Source organism: Rutilus rutilus (genome assembly GCF_951802725.1).
Source record: "Rutilus rutilus genome assembly, chromosome: 12".
NCBI lineage: Eukaryota > Metazoa > Chordata > Actinopteri > Cypriniformes > Leuciscidae > Rutilus > Rutilus rutilus.
Genome location: NC_140217.1, coordinates 37,848,356 through 37,867,728, shown reverse-complemented (window position 1 = coordinate 37,867,728; position 19,373 = coordinate 37,848,356). Strand labels below are relative to the sequence as shown.

Here is a 19,373-nt window from a genome sequence, read left to right as displayed (position 1 = left end):
ATGAGCCGGAGCGAGCTGTACATTGTTTTTGTTGTGGTGCAACATGCTCTGCAGACTTAATGAGTTGCTTTTAATGCTTTTGAGAGTGTGTAGGCTAGTGGTGCTGTACAAAAACATAACAACTCTATAAGCGCAGAGATGATGAATTGGTGTGGAGTGCGCTATCAGCAGGCGCTCTGCTCCACATGCTGTCTCTTTCTTTTATTCCTGCACGTCTACAGTGTGTGTGTTTGTGTGGTGTGAGCTACTATGTGAAGGAGGTATAACCAAACTCGTCAACAGATTCGACCCGTGCATTTGTCTTGGACCCCCTTAATGAGTATTGTCATATATTGATTACGGTATATATCACAGTATAAACATAAAAATGTATGTACATTATGTCATCATGTGATAATATCTTTTTTTTTTCATAAGTTTTTTTTATATCTTTTTCATAAGTTTTTTTTATCATTCATTATTTTCTCCTTTTAATTCAAACTTGATGCACAAAAACCAAAAGATCAGAATATGCATAAACATGAATGAATAAATAGCATCAGTTAAAAAATTCACTTCATGTTTTGTATCACTTGAATTTAAAACGTAATCCTCAGCACAGCAAAACTAACCAGCTGTCAATTCTGATGAGATGAGACATTTTAAAGCTGTAAAATAGTAATATATATTATTATAAAAATGATATATTATTTCATGTGTTATTACAAATGTTTTCTTTTTTTACATTTGTGATATATAGACATTAGTGTCTTTTAATAATGCTGCTGTTGCACATCTGATTATAGATTAAATATGAATAAATATTACATATTATTAAATAGGATTGTTATTTATTTGTAACTATTTGAATACACACATATATATATATATTATTTTAATAATACGTTTTATTATTTATTGAACACTGGTGTCATTTATAATATTGCTGTTGCACCTCCTTTATAAAAGCCTTTTGTATTTTATTTTAGTATGGATGTTTTACATATACTCATTTTATTTGTAATTTTTTTTATAATATTACATTTCCTGCGGCTCCAGGGTGATTAGTCACATGGCGTTTATTGCTCAGGTGAATCACTCAAAATAAATTGGGCCAGGCGAGGAATATGAATCTGATGATTGTGATGCTGAATAGCTTCCTGCAGTATTACAGAGTTTTACTTTTGCCGCATTTGTTCCACCAACCCTGTAGGTTTGCATGTCTAAGCGTGTGTCACACTAGCGGTGCGCCCGCCGTCTGCCCACTGCTCTTTAACCCCCCGCACACGCGGCCAGAGCTGTTTCTGAGCCTGTTGCTTGGCAACCTGTGTCCCGCTCTGCTGATTGGCAAAGCCGTGGCAACGGGGGAGTCAGGATGTGTCAGGTCAAGTTTGCATGATTATGGGCCAACATGCTGTCATTGTGTATTACACTCTTTGCATGGCTTGACCACTCACACAACAGCCTGCTGCTTAGCTCAGCTAATGTCTCAAACACGCCAGTGCAGGAGTTCGGAAGCAACTCGGAGGAAACTTTTAATATACCGTGCTATTATACAACAGATAGTTCTGGTTAATATAGCATCGCGGCCATGCTAAACACAACAGGGGACTTTGCAGGCAGCATTTGCGCACGAAACTGATTTCGGACAGACTTCTGAGGCAGCGTAATGGTTTAATCGTCTACAACAGTGGTTTTCAACCTCTCCTGCAGGGACCCCCTGACAGGCCATGTTTCTGTTTTAACCCTGAAATGGCACACCTGATTCAATTAATGAGTAGTTTTTAGAGTAGGAAGAGTAGGAATTGTTAGTCAACTACTCATTAAGCCTTTAATTAACTGAATCAGGTGTGCCATTTCAGGGTTAAAACACAAACATGGAGGAGAGGTTGAAAACCACTGCTCTACAACTTTCAAAAGTAGAACAAGTTGGCCAAAAACATACACAACTAGTATAGTGCTTGCTGTGATGTGAAGCACGTCTGTGCGGCATCCCGAGAGAGCAACTATTAACATTGGTTTATATGTCAAGGACTTTTTCTTGAAGCAGAAGCATGAAAATTTGATGAAACAAAATGTAGCTGTTTATTAGAACAATTGATTTTAAATTATTCTTTGTATAAAGTTTTTAGTTGTATCATGCATAAGGAAAAGGTTTAATATATTTATTTGAACTATTCAAAATAATCATTAATTTTCCATGATTATATATATCATTTGTTTTTGTTGTGATGCAACATGATTTAAGATAGATAGATAGATAGATAGATAGATAGATAGATAGATAGATAGATAGATAGATAGATAGATAGATAGATAGATAGATAGATAGATAGATAGATAGATAGATAGATAGATAGATCCAAAATGCTGAATGAATGCGGAGAATGTGGATAGCAGCTCAGATCATTTGATCTTTGGAGAATTTAATGAGACACATTTCTCAATATTCATATGGAGATTACTGACTTTTGATTTTCACAGTTTGAGACATTGCTGAGATCTTTTCTAAAGCAATGTAAGACTACTTTCTTTTTAAGGACAAGAATCGGGGCACTTAAAGGCCCACTGAAGTGCTTTGAAACACGCAGCGTTATTCAATGTGTTGGGCGGGACATATCGAGCAGCTCCTCCCCTTTTTTTAAATAGCCAATAGCGTTTAGTTTATATCACAGCTCAGCCGTCGAGCTCGGTAAAGCTGCATTTGAAAGCTTATGACAGCCACAGTCTAAAAGATTCCCCCTTTAGATTTAATATGAAACTGTTAATAAAGCAAAGCTGTGAACATAATCATTTTGAGTTTTAAAATGTGTAATTTATGTTGGTGCATGGCACTGATGTTATCTCTTCTACTCATCAGTGCTGAGTCTAACCGTTGCTCCTCCTAATCTCCTCCATCGCTTTAAAATACAGCAATCTGTGCAGAATTCAAATGGGTCTGATAAGTTTTGTGATCTGCATCGACTCGCACATATGATCCGCTCTGTGCTGTCGTGTCTCTGGACCGGAGCTGCGGCGGTTCGCGCGACACTAACGTGAAACTTCATTCGCCCTGATGGAAAACATATTTACACGGCCTCATTCGTTCCCTATCCCCTAAAGAGTGTACAATGTGCCATTCAACATTTAGAAAATAGTAATTGTGCGAACAAGTAACTTATTTCAGCCGCAGCTTCAGCGTCTATTTAAAATGTAGGGGGTGGGGCTTCAGATTCTAGAGAGCATTTGATTGGATGAGAACCTGCAGAAGTGCAGAGTGATGTCATCAAAATCATTTATCCATATTGGCGGAAGTGAGAGACTGTAAGAATGTTTATAGCTTCTAAATGTGAATTTTGTAACTGGCACACTACCCTTAAGACAAGAGTAAGGCTGACATATTCGTACTAAATGTCAAAAAACTTCCATTTTGATTTCATGGGGACTTTAAGCATGATGTCTAGCAGAAACAGTTGAGCTATTAAAGTGTGTGTTCACACTCGGCATGTTTGGTTGGATTAAAACGAACCCTGGTGCGATTGCTCTGTTAGTGCGGTTCAGTTGAATAAGTGTGAACGCTGCCATCCGAACCCTGGTGTACACCAAACAACAGGACCGAGGACACTGAAAAGAACACTGAGTCTCGCTCCACTTCCAAACGAACTCTGGTGCGAATCGACTGATATATGAACGCAACACAGACCAAAGACATGTAAATGAACCAAAAACGGGACATGATGTCACATGATGCGACCGTAAAAAGGACACAATGCTGAAGTGTATCTGTTGTTTCACGTCATAGTGGCGATGTTGCCCATCACAGTTCAGTACAGGCATCAGAACCGCGTCTCCTCACTGCAGATCTGTGTGTATGTGTGTGTGACGGAGGGATTCCTGACGCTGTTTTGACTCCTTTACACACTTTATAAGCTCTTCACAAGTTCTCAGCTGGTCTAAATACCATCATATGTAGCTACACACATACAATGAGCTCATTTAGCCCAACACTGCATTGGTTTGGATGTTCGGTAAGTTCCGTCACTAAATATACTTACCGGTAATTAAAGCCGACCAATCAGGTTGTGAACACATCCCTGTGCCTTTAGGTCCGGTATCTTTAGGTTTCGGTGTTAAAATGCCAATGTGAACGCTAAGCGGACCAGGACTAAATGTTTTTTTTTTTGGTCCGGACCAAACGAACCAATCGAACCGAACTACAAGTGTGAACACACCCTGGGAGACCTTTGTGAGATCTCTTTGGAGGGGCTGATCAGCACTCTGACACTCTCTACATCAACTCTGACTGGAAAATTAATGGCCCAGTCAACACACTTAATTGTCTCCAATTGCTCTGACATGAATTATTAACATTCTTTTATCATAACGTATGTCTACACACGTTAGCGAAGGACGGCGTGTAGAGCGACGGAGAGGGCAACGATTTAGAGGAGAGAGTGGGAGCGACAGCTAAAGACACGAGGATTGATTGGAAGAGTTTGAAGGAGAAACAGAGAGAGGTGTAGGTTTTGTTATCGGAGCGTTACAGAGAAGCCATTGCTATGCAGGTTCAGCCCAGCGTAGCAGATATTCAGCACAGCCAAAGCACATATTGATTTCTGAGAAAAGTCAATCTGGCTCCTAAGTAAATATTACGGCAGCTGCTCAAACGGCATGATCAGCCGCCGAAACAAGATGGAGGCCTGTCAGTCCTGTTTCTGCTCTCTCTCTAAATTTAACATTAATGGTGAAACTGAATTTGTTTGACATTTGCAAAAACACCTAGGCCTAATATTTACTGTCGTATTAACCCGATGGCCGGTCAAATCTAAACATCTGGATCTCGTACTGTCACTGTACCATGGTATAAAAAATAAAAGCACTTTGGCAGTACCATGATACGGTGATGGTATCAGACGTAATACTATGGAACTGTGAAATATACCATGATATTGAAATTCATGTATATATGATATTTTTTTTACATTGTATTCCAATGTATTTCAATAAATACTGCAAAATTACGGTGGGACTTGTCCAAAAAAACAACAACATAGTATTACAATCTGATCATTGTACCATGATACCACCAGTTATTTTTTGTAATGGAACAAAATATTACTGTGGTTTCTCTGACATGAATTTCACTACCTTGGTATATTTTAAGGTTGGTTACTATATGGTACATATGGTATTATGTTACATAATTTTCTGTATCATTATATTTTTCAAAGTACCACAGTATTACCATCTGTACTATATAAAGTACTATAGTACTGCCAAAGTACTTTTTACATGGTATATCCAAGGAATTTGAAAACTTTACAATTACCATGGTACATTGTTGTACCATGTTTGGTTCTTTTTGGTTAGTTAAGTAAAATAAGCATTAAGATAAAAAAATGTCAAATGATTATTATATAAGAATATAAAAATGTCAAAATGTAATATTAAGAGGTTTGGACTCTGTTTTGAATTCACAAGACAGCCATTTTATGTTTCTCAACTAGTTTTATCTTTATAAAAGCCTAAAAGGACAAACTGACTGGTCGTCCATCCCTACAGATCTGCTGATCTCTGCGTCAAATTATTGAATAATCAACCAAATAAAAAGCGGAATAAACACATGACAACATCTCTCTTCCACAGCTCACCTGCTTCACAGGCCTCAGTGTTTTAATCTTAATTCAATCTATTGAAGAACACATCCAGAGGAGAGCCGAGAGAGCAGCGGCCCATAAAATAATAATCCTGTCAGCTCACACACACACAGATCCTTTAACACACACTCATGAGCGCGAGACACACGCCTGTACACACGCATTTAAAGGGAAGTGAAGTCAATACACTTCAATAAACCCCATCAGGAGCTGCATCGCACCTGCAGATTGTGCCGGTGGGAAACCGGCAGCCGCACGTGTGTAAGTCAACCGAATAACTTCAGCCCAGATAAGCGCCTGTAATTGACAAATTTTTAATGTGAGACCGTGATAGGCAGGAATATGAGAGTGAGACAGGGAGAGACAGACAGACAAGGTCAGAGAGCATAAATGTTCTCGAGAGAGAAAGTGCTCCTACCCTTCAGAGGTAATGCATTGATTTTTACCCACGCTGCACCGTGATAAAAGTACCTCATGAATTCCAATGTCTTTCTCCTATTGAGAGAATGCAACACAATCAAAGCGGCACGAGGCACATTACAATGTCAATCCTTGCTTTTACTTTTTCGAGCACCTTCCCTGGAAATGTGTTTTCCGTCATCGCTTGGAAATGGGACATTTTTTTGATGAGGTTTTTCAGCCCCTCCAGCCTTTGTGAAAAGAGGGCACACTTTCATATAGTCGGCGAGATTGTCTCTCCTATAGACGGGTCGCTGCGTTAACGTGTTTACTGTGCATGATGATGCTGAAGTGTACAGTATTATTATAGTGATCGTTTGAGATGTCGAGGAAACCTGCTGAATGCATTTTATTTTCCGGCTACTTTATTGTTTAGTGTCACACGCTTACGGTGACGTCTTTTCAATTCTGTACAGAATTAACACTTGTCAAATGCAAGTACAATTTTGGCTTTGGCTTGTAATTGGTTTTCGAATTTGGAAGAGCACTCTGCATGTGAAGAGTTCAGATGCAAAAACCTCTAAATGCCATCTGAAATTTTCTTATAGAATGAGAATATCAAGCTTGTATATTTAAATTCAATAATTTCACTTAAATGGCAATGAAGATTACCTATTAATTGTCATTTAAGTGAAATTACTGAACTTAAATATACAAGCTTGATAAAAATGATCATTCTATAAGAAAATTTCAGATGGCATTTAGAGGTTTTTGCATCTGAACTCTTCATGTACTGTTTCTACATTGTTCATAGTATGCATAGTATGCCAATTTTCTATAATAGAAAATATAATCTATATAATAGAAAGTTTCGCTGGATCTGCTTGTTTTTTTCACGATGCAATGCACTCATCTTGTCCGTTTTCTTTTAGAAAAGGTTTATCTGGCGCCGTACACACAGAATACGTTTTTCCATTGTTTTTCAATGTAAACACGTGCTAGACGGACAGCGTTTTTGCAGCATCATTCAAAAAACCACGCCGCTCAAGTTAGAAATCTAGACCTTGCTTTTTTATTACACTGATTTGCATCTTGCATTATTAACAGTAAACATGTTCTGTGTGAACCAACCCTTAGAAATCTTGTTTTTCAACATTATTTCATATGATCATACTGCCAAATTTTTATTGATATTTATTATATATTTATATATAACTGGATGTCACTTGCTATTTTTTTTTTATATACCCAGTTTATCTTACCTGTGTGAGTTTCTTTCTTCTGCTGGACACAAAAGAAGATTTTGATGGATACCATATTCCATGGTATTTTTCCATACCACCAACTGTTTGGTTACCAACATTCTTCACAATATCTTCTTTTGTGTTCAGCAGATTCATACAGGTTTGGTGCAACAAGGGTGAGTAAATGACAGAGTTTTCATTTTTGGATGAACGATCCCTTTAAGCCATCACAACAAATGTCTGAGGAACAAAATCACTGAGTGAACTTAACTGTTGTGTGGCTGGTGGCGTTTCACAGAAAGACTGGCTAATGTATGGTGTCGGCTGGAAAGAAGGGAAAAGCAGCTAAATAATGTATGAGAAACAACAGAATGTATTTATATGTTCCTGTAGCTGGACTGCTAGAGCGTGGCGGGAGAAATGCCAACGCTGTGGATTAAATTCCCAAAGAATGCACCTATTGATAAAAAGTGAGGAAAATAAAATATAAAAACTCATATACTTCATATAAGCTCTTAAAATACTTTAAAATCAAATACATTTTTTTATATTTTATTTAAAAAGACTATAACTTATTTTTATTTACTTATCTTTTCTGCATTTCACATCTGCTCCAGCTTATGTACTAATCTAGTTTATGCTTTAAACTTGGCATTGTGAACTACGAATATTGTTGGCTCTTAAGACAAATTGTTTGTGATGTTCCTCATTTGAATGTCACTTTGAATAAAGCATCTTCTAAACGTATAAATGTAAAACATCTTTCCATTGACAGGTGTTGCTCATTTTAGACACAGTTTACATTTATACCACCAGTCAAAAGTTTGCACACTTGACTGTTTATTTGATCTTTTTAAAACCCTAAAAATCTAAAGGCACTTGCTTAAAGGTTTTGCAGACAAATATGAATTGAATTTTGTTTTCTTAGAATATACATGTTATTGGTAACTTTACAATAAGGTTTCATTTGTTAACATGAACTAACAATGAACAATACTTCTACAGCATTTATTACTCCTAGTTAATGTTCAATTCAATGTTTACTAATACATTATTAATGTTCAAATTATCTGTTAACATCAGTTAATGCACTGTGAACTAACATAGTTCATGTTAACCAATGCATTAACTAATGTTAACAAATGAGATCTTATTGTAAAGTGTTACCATTTTATTTTTTGAGCCGATAATGAAGGAAAAGCATCATCATGTTCATCATATTCCTTCCTGTTTAAAGTTGGTTAATGAAAGAGCAGAACTGGAATCTAGACAAAAAGAGGAAAAGCTCAAATATAAGAGTTTGGTCACTAAAGCCCTGTTCACTACTGGTATTAAGATTTGGGTCGATTGGATCACGAGTAGAAGAGGCAGACACATTCCTGTTTACACCTGGTGTTTTAATCCATCTCTTTTGTCCACTTTCAACCACTTCTTTGAGGAGAGGGTCTAATGTATGGGTTTTTCAGATCTTTCCATCTAATGGACAAAATAAGCTCTCACAATTTACATATGAACTCGACTGGAGACGATCAAGAAACATACAGAGAGCAGCAGCTTTAGTTTTAGTTTAGCTTTAGCAGCCGAGTGTGTGTTAGAAATCAGGAATGGTGAGAGAACATTGAGCTTGGTACGGTTTTTGTCTTCAAACCAAACTTGGGTCTTCAGCCGACAAAGTTTAAATCCCGTCTGGCTAGAGATCTTCCCATAATGTTGGCGGAGATTACGCGCTAGACGGCTATTTGAACACATTCGACCACATGAGCATTTACACTACGAAACCAATCCAGTCGAATGCGTTTTCCACTGCCTCTGGAAGTGTGTACTCTAAATGTTTTAGACACCACCTGTGTTTAGCTTCGTCCACTTATGATCCGATCGACAAAAACACATCTTAATACCAGGCGTAAACAGGGCATGTGTAATTCTCATGTGTTATTTCATAGTTGAGATGACTTAATTATTCTAAACGTATATTTGAATATAAATGATGAAGATTGAGTAGGTGTGCCGCAACAGATGCTGTGGGTGGCCGTGATGCTCATGGTCCTTCTTGAGTGTGTGTGTTTATTGGGTAAGCTGGCGGACTGGGGGACCTGGTTTGTGATGGCCCATCTGCATGTCACCTGGCCGGGGCGCTGGGGAGTGTGGGTAATGACTGGGAAGGAATGGCATCGCTGGGTCTCGGTGGAGGGGTAATTATGGAGTGGAATCCATGCAGAAACAGCACATCTGGATCCATCCGGCTAATCCATGGTTGGTACAGTGAGTTGTGCACAGATCGGGAATGTCAGTGTCGCATAGTGGAGATGAATATAGACTAGAATGTGAAAAATAACTTGCCAAAAGAAAGGATGGTGAATGATACTGACACTGCTCAGATCTTCTGCCCATCTTTAATGGACTCTAAAGCTGCGTTCACACTACCAGTGACAAAGTAACACGATCCCATTCATTTTAATAGAGAGCTGGGGATTTTATTATTCAGAATATAAAGTATAATCAATGAGAATATAGTCATTCATGTGAACAAGTTATTCTACTATTATCTGTCTGACAGTGTACAGAGGCCTGCAAGAGAATGATATGTGAGACTATATTTCAGGCCTGTAAGAGGATGGTATGGTAAAGATCTTGCCTCCTGTCCACTTCTTAAAATAAAAGGCTAGAAATAGTGGCATCTATAGAATGTAGGATGGATGTGTGGATATATATCTTCTGCAGAAGCTGCAGATCCGTCTCTACATCCTTTAGTGGAGTGTCGAGGCAAGATGGAGGAGAAGTTCATTTTAGCAGTCAGCAACTTTCCTATAAATTATGATATCTCTGTGTATACGGTGGTACTCGCCGTGCCGACTCCGAGCCAGATAGACTGGCGCCTACGCCGCAGATAAATTCTCGTTCATCTATAAAATCAAACATTTTATGTATAATTTCTAAGATTCCATTTATATTCAGTCTTTTTCTTTTCCAAAAATGTAATTCACAGACGTTACTTGTAAACGCCTACTAAAGACCTCACCGCCAGCGACATGCAGCGACAGTCACAGATAGTGTGAACGCAGCTTTACATATGTTTGCATGAGTTAAACGTACCTTTTACATGTCCTATCAATGAGACATTCACCGTTTTGTCTTAGTCAACATGAAATGCTGTGCACAATATATTCAACAACAAAAAACTTGGATTTTGTCCTTCTGGAAATGAATATGATTAAATAAGCTATACTGTACAACTACAAGTACTTATCGACTAAGTAGTAGATATTAGATAGAAAAGTCGATTTTTTATATATATATATATATATATTTAGAAAATTGACCTTGGCTTAATATATTTGTTTGTTTTTCATGCTGAACATTTACACCTGACAGGAACAGGTCATGCATTAAACCCTTAGAAAACTAATTTCCTTCATTTAGTCCATTGATTTTTCATCATGTGCAGTATTTATGAGGCATGTGCGTCTTTTTGGCTTGCAAAATTTCATTATGTTTTTTATTGGAGTTTTATCGTTGCTCCTAATGCGCTCCTCTCAACCTCCAATTATGCCTCCTGTGTTTACTGAAACTGTATTCATGGAAACGTGTGTTTGTTTGAGCAGAAAGACAGGGCGGCATTATTAGAAGTAAGAACATGAGCAAACACGACACAAACTGAATCGAACATGCTGTGGATTGATTGCATCAAAGCAAACAGAGCTGGGAAATTAATTTTGAATACAGAGAAATCTTGTGTACCCCTGTGTTTCCCGCAAAGATGGAGAAAAAAATTGATTTAGCAGTGTCTGCTGTCATATTGTGTGTACTTTGCTGATTGAGAGCACTGTTGTTAGCATGCCAATTTGAAACTGTTGCTTGCCAAGATACTCGTAATTGAATTAAGTAATCAAACTACAGTCTCATGTCGCTTCAGACCTGTGTGACTTTATTTCATGAAACACAAAAGAACAGATTTTAAATAATTGTACTGGTTGTGGTTGTACATTCATTTGCTAGGAAGAATGACTGAAGGTTTAAGCTTCAAAAATATGCAAAAGCACCATAAAAGAGTCATAAAAGTAGTATATACCATTTACTTGTTGAGTTGAATATATATTATAAATGGCATGCACTACCATTAAAAGAAAGAAAATAATTGTATTCAGTAAAGATGCATTAAATTGATCAAAAAGACATTAATAATGTTACAAAAATGTATATTTCAAATAAAGGCTGTTCTTCTAAACTTTCTATTCATCAAAGAATCCAAAATGTATCATGGTTTCCAGAAACACAACTGTTTTCAACACTGATAATCAGAAATCATCATATTAGAATGATTTCTGAAGGATCATGTGACACTGAAGACTGGAGTAATGATGCTGAAAATTCAGCTTTGATCACAATTACAATTTAAAATATATTACAATAGAAAACATTTATTTCAATTGTAATAATGTGTCACAATATTACTCTTATTACTGTATTTTTTATTTTAAAAAAGTCTTTCAAAAACATATAAAAAAAAATCATACTGACTCCAAATTTAAAGGGACGGTTATTTTAGTCAATAGGGGCGAAACAACATTGACTTTCATTGTACGGACAAGAAAATAACCCTGAGACGGTTTTAAAATATCTCTATATATTCTTCTAGAATACAGTAATTAATACAGTGAATAAATGATGACAGAAATAAACTATCCTTTTAAGTGGTAAAATTTAGTAGCATCACTGCTTTTAGTCAGTAAAAAAAAGTAAATGGACATACATTTGTGTGTAAGGTTTTGGTCTCTTTGATGTTCACACACTTTTCAAAGCATAGAAGTCATCTCCTCTCTCTCCCACACATGTTATACTCATCCAAATGAAAGACTTTTGAAACGAAACAGATAAAATTAGTACCACTGTGCTTCTCTGCCCTTTTGGGTAGCATCTTCAGTTATCAAAAACTCATTTAATTTCATCCATTTCTATCCCCAAAAGCTTAGTACCCATTCTGAGCGTTGCTAGCGCTGGCTTTAAACAGTCGTTCAGCTGTGTTTGTCCTTTCAGCCAACTATAATAGTCCACGTCTAGCACTCTCCAGTGGCATTAAGACATGATTGGCGTCCAAAATGAGGGTCAAAGATCGTCGTACAGGTTTGTGCTAGTTAGCGTTATGTGTGTTGTGTGTGTTGTGTTGTCGCTCGCCTGGGCTTTTCCATTTTTCCAGGGCTTAGCCATGCTTCAAAAGCCTTCCTCGACGAGCCGCGGGCACCTGGCACCACTTCTCACGTCGCCTCTTCAGCCTGATTACCGCGGTAGAAGAGACCCTCGACGATCGGCCTGCTCCTGCAAGCACAAAGCGCTAACTACCTGTCTGCGTGACAGCCAATCACCTCACCATGCAAAAGCACACGCGTTTCCCCCAGTCTTCCAAAGACAACAGCTTTACGACGTCCATCAATCTCTCGGGCTGATTGTCAGGTGTAATGCGTTTTTAATTGCACGGGGAAAAGTGAAAATGGCTTCACTAGTGTTTTCTATATGTCAGCCTCTATCAGCAGTGGACAGATGCTGCGTTCGGCTGCTTATTTATTTATTTTGTTGTCGGTGACACAAAAGTGCCACGCATCGCTCATTGTGTTTCTGCGCTCAGATTGAGCACCACGCTAAAAATGGCTTGAGACAAAGCGTCTCTTCTCAGCACACGATCTGCTAGCGCTCGCACAAAGACGCAGAGAGACGGACGAACCGCATAATGTGTTTGTCGGGGAGCCGATGAGTCAGCCGGAGAATAAACGGAGGTCCGGGTTTGATGTTTCACCTGACATTGTGCTTCTCGGTCTTCCAGGTTAGCTTAGCACCAACTCAAGACAAGTCAAAGGAGCCTGATTGGACATAGTGAGCTTGAAAACAGGACTGGTGTAATGTTATACTTTGGTTTTTGTGAGCCAGAAAATTCTTTTAAAAGATGTTGTGAAATGACACCTATAGAATTAACCATGTAAAGCCTGACCTATGAAATAATAGTCCAAATTTTTTTTTTTTTATTGTATAGTTTATTGAGCCAAAATATTTTTTTTTTTAAATCTAAAAATCATGAACAGTATCATGAACAGCCTTTTATGGCTCATATTGTAAGATAAAATGAGAATATGAAGCTCATACTTGAAGAGGAAAAAAAACAGAGGCCCAAACTGAGTAAAAATATGCGTTTAGTGCAGATGCTGATATTTATATGGCCAAAAAGTAAGATGATATTCTGATTGCTTGTAATGTAAATCAATGAGATCTATATAAGAGTATACTTACATAAAATGCATATAAATATCAGTCGTCACTCTAAAGAACCATTCACACAATGATTCCGGAAAATACACTGACAATCTGTCCCGGGATCGTTTGATTTTAGTTCATTCACACCGCCAGTGCGTGCGTTCACACACATCCCGTAAAGATCCCGTAAAGACAGGTGACATCAGGATGACGAACGCAAACTTTGCAATGTGAATGTTGATCTGCATTTAAAACACCCGGTCAAAGAGTCGCACGATCACTACGTCATTGCGACGCCACTCCTCTTAAAGCGGTCATCGGATGCCCATTTTTCACAAGTTGGTATGATTCTTTAGGGTCTACTCTTCATGTAAAATTTGGAACATACTTTGGTTAAAATTCCTCAATGGTTGTGTAAAACAACACCCTTTTACCTCCTCAAAAACAGCTCTGTTCACAGCGACCCGTTTCAGTGCTTGTCTCTTTAAATGATAATGAGCAGCTGCTCACCCATGAGGGGTGTCGACACAAGACGCGTAAAGTGCCATAGATATCATATATAAAGGCTAGATGTCTCGTGCGCGCTGCTGGCCAATGGAGGTCGACGTCCGCACGTGGCGGCCATCTTGCCACAGTGCGCTCGCTCACTGTTTAATGGTGCAAATACTTTAAAATAACCATAACTTGCTCAATTTTCTACTGATTTTCAAACGGTTTGGTTTGTTATAAACGTCAGAGATGTAGTTATGAGACTACATTCATACACTGCATACATATGAAAAATTATAACATACATGTTCAAGCATTCGGAATTATAGCCACGTTAATAACGTTTGTAAGAAACCAAACCGTTTGTAAATCCGTCAATATTTCAGCGAGATAAGAGGATTTGTGTGCGTGCTGATCATTCACCTTAATGCACAGAGCACTGTCACAAGATGGCCGAACGGTGATGCCGGAAGTGACTGTGCCATAAGACATCTAGCGTTTATATATGATATCTATGTAAAGTGCTGCCTTGGCGGACAGTATGCAAATGGCTGAGAGCAGAAATATGCTAATACAGGACAGTCCGTCAGTGGTCGTGGCGGGGCATGAGCAATATGACATCATATTGCTCAGAAAATCCAAACGGCTTGATTATTGAGAGTGTTTAGACTTTTAGAGGATAAAAAAAAAGTAGTGAATGGATTTGTTTTATTGTATGGTGGTTTTGTCCACACACTGCAAAGACACATTTATATGCAAACACCATATAAAAGTGAATTTTGCATGCGATGACCCCTTTAAGGCATTGGTCCTGCCTTTTGTTCACACAGGGCTCGCTCCAGGACTGATCCTGACAATGTTACTAGGTCCTCATCAATCCCGGGACGGACTGATTTTTGCGTTCCTAAAGAAGGCACTCTAGCAATTCTATGGCTATTTTCTGGGATCAACGCTCTTGTGTGAAAGGGCCTTATATCTCCCAAAAATATGTCTTAGTAAGATGATATTTAAATGCTTAGTATGATCAAACCTCTGTAGTTTTAAAACTTGGAATGCAGTGCAATACAATGATGATTGAGAGATGACCAAATAAACCTCCCTTAAAAGCCTTATGCATCATGTTTGATCCTCACATTTTAACATGATCTTTATATATATACAGTGAGGAAAATAAGTATTTGAACACCCTGCTATTTTGCAAGTTCTCCCACTTAGAAATCATGGAGGGGTCTGAAATTGTCATCGTAGGTGCATGTCCACTGTGAGAGACATTATCTAAAAAAAAAAATCCAGAAATCACAATGTATGATTTTTTAACTATTTATTTGTATGATACAGCTGCAAATAAGTATTTGAACACCTGAGAAAATCAATGTTAATATTTGGTACAGTAGCCTTTGTTTGCAATTACAGAGGTCAAACGTTTCCTGTAGTTTTTCACCAGGTTTGCACACACTGCAGGAGGGATTTTGGCCCACTCCTCCACACAGATCTTCTCTAGATCAGTCAGGTTTCTGGGCTGTCGCTGAGAAACACGGAGTTTGAGCTCCATCCAAAGATTCTCTATTGGGTTTAGGTCTGGAGACTGGCTAGGCCACGCCAGAACCTTGATATGCTTCTTACAGAGCCACTCCTTGGTTATCCTGGCTGTGTGCTTCGGGTAATTGTCATGTTGGAAGACCCAGCCTCGACCCATCTTCAATGCTCTAACTGAGGGAAGGAGGTTGTTCCCCAAAATCTCGCAATACATGGCCCCGGTCATCCTCTCCTTAATACAGTGCAGTCGCCCTGTCCCATGTGCAGAAAAACACCCCCAAAGCATGATGCTACCACCCCCATGCTTCACAGTAGGGATGGTACTCATCATTCTTCTTCCTCCAAACACGTTTAGTGGAATTATGACCAGAAAGTTGTATTTTGGTCTCATCTGACCACATGACTTTCTCCCATGACTCCTCTGGATCATCCAAATGGTCATTGGCAAACTTAAGACGGGCCTTGACATGTGCTGGTTTAAGCAGGGGAACCTTCCGTGCCATGCATGATTTCAAACCATGACGTCTTAGTGTATTACCAACAGTAACCTTGGAAACGGTGGTCCCAGCTCTTTTCAGGTCATTGACCAGCTCCTCCCGTGTAGTTCTGGGCTGATTTCTCACCTTTCTTAGGATCATTGAGACCCCACGAGGTGAGATCTTGCATGGAGCCCCAGTCCGAGGGAGATTGACAGTCATGTTTAGCTTCTTCCATTTTCTAATGATTGCTCCAACAGTGGACCTTTTTTCACCAAGCTGCTTGGCAATTTCCCCGTCACCCTTTCCAGCCTTGTGGAGGTGTACAATTTTGTCTCTAGTGTCTTTGGACAGCTCTTTGGTCTTGGCCATGTTAGTAGTTGGATTCTTACTGATTGTATGGGGTGGACAGGTGTCTTTATGCAGCTAACGACCTCAAACAGGTGCATCTAATTTAGGATAATAAATGGAGTGGAGGTGGACATTTTAAAGGCAGACTAACAGGTCTTTGAGGGTCAGAATTCTAGCTGATAGACAGGTGTTCAAATACTTATTTGCAGCTGTATCATACAAATAAATAGTTAAAAAATCATATATTGTGATTTCTGGATTTTTTTTTTTAGATTATGTCTCTCACAGTGGACATGCACCTACGATGACAATTTCAGACCCCTCCATGATATCCAAGTGGGAGAACTTGCAAAATAGCAGGGTGTTCAAATACTTATTTTCCTCACTGTATATAAACAATATATGCATAATCAACTAAACCTCAGTCCAGTAAATGTTCATCTTGAAATATTAATAACAATATAAAAGTTATTCTTACATTTACGATATAAAAAAAGATTTCAAAAGACATGATCACTTGGCGTTTTTACAATTATACTAAAAGGCCTTTAGCCTACAATTCTCTACTAAAAGGACTGAACTATCAGTCAGATGACAGATGGCATGTAGTAGATTGTGCAACAGGTTTTTCAGCAAAGTTTTGATTGTGTTGATCATTTAGAGACCTTAAATGAAAGTGTCAAATGTGATACAGTAGCTTTATAGGGTTCAGATGCGAAGTTGGCTACTGTAAACCACCTGCAGTTTGGCTTATGAACTATATTACTTAGCTCTTTTTTAATCATAATGATTTTTATAAAAGCAACTAACAACAAACCATTGGTAAGACTGAACCAATGCCTTATATGCCTTTTTGTTTTATTTTAAATCAATGAAATGTTAATATCAGCACTGACTAGTCTTTTTATATCTGTTTAATAGGTACATTCAGGGAGCCTCTTCTCCAAAGGACATGATCATTCTCGTGGACGTGTAAGTAGCCTCTCATCCACACCGTACCACACAAGCACACTCTCTGTTTGTCTCATATGCACATCTCATTAACACACACTGTCATCTGTGTTGATAAATCTGTTGTTTATCGTGCACAGACAGCAGTGTGGTGCTCTACTGCCACCTGTTGGCTGAGAACAATATTATTCCATCTTATTAACCTCATGCCTCAATATCAAAATGCTACCGTGTTCCCTGAAATATGACTTAGAGGTTATATGCAATGAAAAATGGCATTACTGTTGCCGATATCTCGGCTGCCGGTGGAGAATTTAAAATGTCCTGTGACTCTGATCTTATCTGACCTCTAAAAAGCATCATCTAAAATACTATTTTGCATCAACAGATTTATTGAAAGGTATTTATTGCATTTTTGGAGCTTATAAAAATGTAGTTTTAGGTGTAATTGAATGCATTATTGAAATAACCATTTTGTTGTTAAATGCCACATCTTCCACATTATGAATCATCTAGACCTCATTATAAAATGTTTTATTTATCAGACCTTAAGTGTTGAAATTATCCGTGCGCATTTAGAGTCATTGGTAACACTGCTGCGTAGTTTAACAAACAAGTGATTGCCTCAATCATGCAGCCATTATGTGCAAAAGCGTCAAAAAAATAATTAATATTCTTAAGTAAACCTCAAGAAAAACTGCTTAATGGAGGTTAATTGTCACTCGCTGGCAATCATCCATAACCTTAAATAGATACCGATATCTGATTAAAAAATACACCGATCGCAGCTGTCGCTTTGCCAAAGTAATCTCATGCCAATCAAAAGCAGCACCGCACTGAGCGTTTCTGACAATCTTAGGCTAATCTCATTGTGACGACTGGAAGCATGAGACAATAGTGCTGTCACCAGGTCTTTTATTTTTCCCAGTGTGCTCGGCTTTATTAAACCTTCTAACTCTGGAAGCCAAATTACACATGAACTCATGCTCTGTGATTGCTTTTTCAATAGCTGCTGTAGGCTATTAATAAATCCAATTTGCAGCATAGAATTCAAATGCATACTTTGTTTTTGAAGATCGACTGTCTCCGTACTGTCTTTTTAACGTGCCGTCTACAATTTACTTTTGATGGACGTGGATGAAGGAGACACTTAGCAACAGGTTCTGCTTGGCAACGGCGGTTTTGGGCTCGTGTTTCTGTGCTGTGCCATTTTGAGACATGAATTGTTTGTTGAATAAATGCTGGAATGCTCAGTGTTTGTGTTCGGTGCATGTGATGTATTTAATGTGTGTTTGTAGGAGTGGCAGTGTCAGTGGACTGACCCTGAAGCTGATGAAAACCTCTGTCATTGAGATGCTGGACACACTTTCTGATGACGACTACGTGAACGTGGCTCGGGTGGGTGCACATGTTCACACACTGTCCTTTTTTGAATAATATGTGTAAATAATAGGCCACATTTCATATATTGCATGTACATGATTACTATTTTTAATTATGATTATAGTTTATTATTATAAAATAGTATTTTAATGTAATATTTTCATTAATGTTACATTAATATATATATATATATATATATATATATATATATATATATATATATATTAATAAGAATTGGCATAGGCCACATTTCCAAATTTATTGTATGAAATAATAGTTTAATAAAAAAACTTGTATTATTAATTTTGTTTTATATATATATATATATATATATATATATATATATGCACATTGTGTGTATACTGTATATGCGTATATTTAAATAATATTAACAAACAATGACACATTTCATATATTTTATATACATACTTTTTAGAAAATATAATTTTTATTATTCATTAAAATCATTTATTTATATAAAAGTATGTGTGTATCTATATATAATTTTATATATTTTTATATATACAAACATTGTAGGTAAATGCCATTTGAAGAGAGGTTGTTTATACGGTATATTGCTTGATTAGTGAGAATATGCAGTCATTTTTGTAAGCTATTATTCATAGTAAATACATTTGAGAAGACACCAGCTTTAATATTCCATCCTGTGAATCCTCTTTAAATGTTAC

At 37.7% G+C, this 19,373-nt stretch overlaps 1 protein-coding gene across 4 annotated transcripts in view; it reads left to right on the top strand.

Annotated features, from left to right (window-relative positions):
• The window catches only part of cacna2d2a (calcium channel, voltage-dependent, alpha 2/delta subunit 2a), a 212,215-nt gene that overhangs the window by 152,908 nt on the left and 39,934 nt on the right, over positions 1-19,373 (top strand). For all 4 annotated transcript variants that reach the window (XM_084425665.1, XM_084425667.1, XM_084425666.1 and 1 more), the window contains 2 exons: positions 17,272-17,322; positions 18,600-18,699. In XM_084425665.1, the coding sequence (XP_084281791.1) occupies positions 17,272-17,322; positions 18,600-18,699 (151 nt within the window). The remainder of the gene's footprint in view (positions 1-17,271; positions 17,323-18,599; positions 18,700-19,373) is intronic.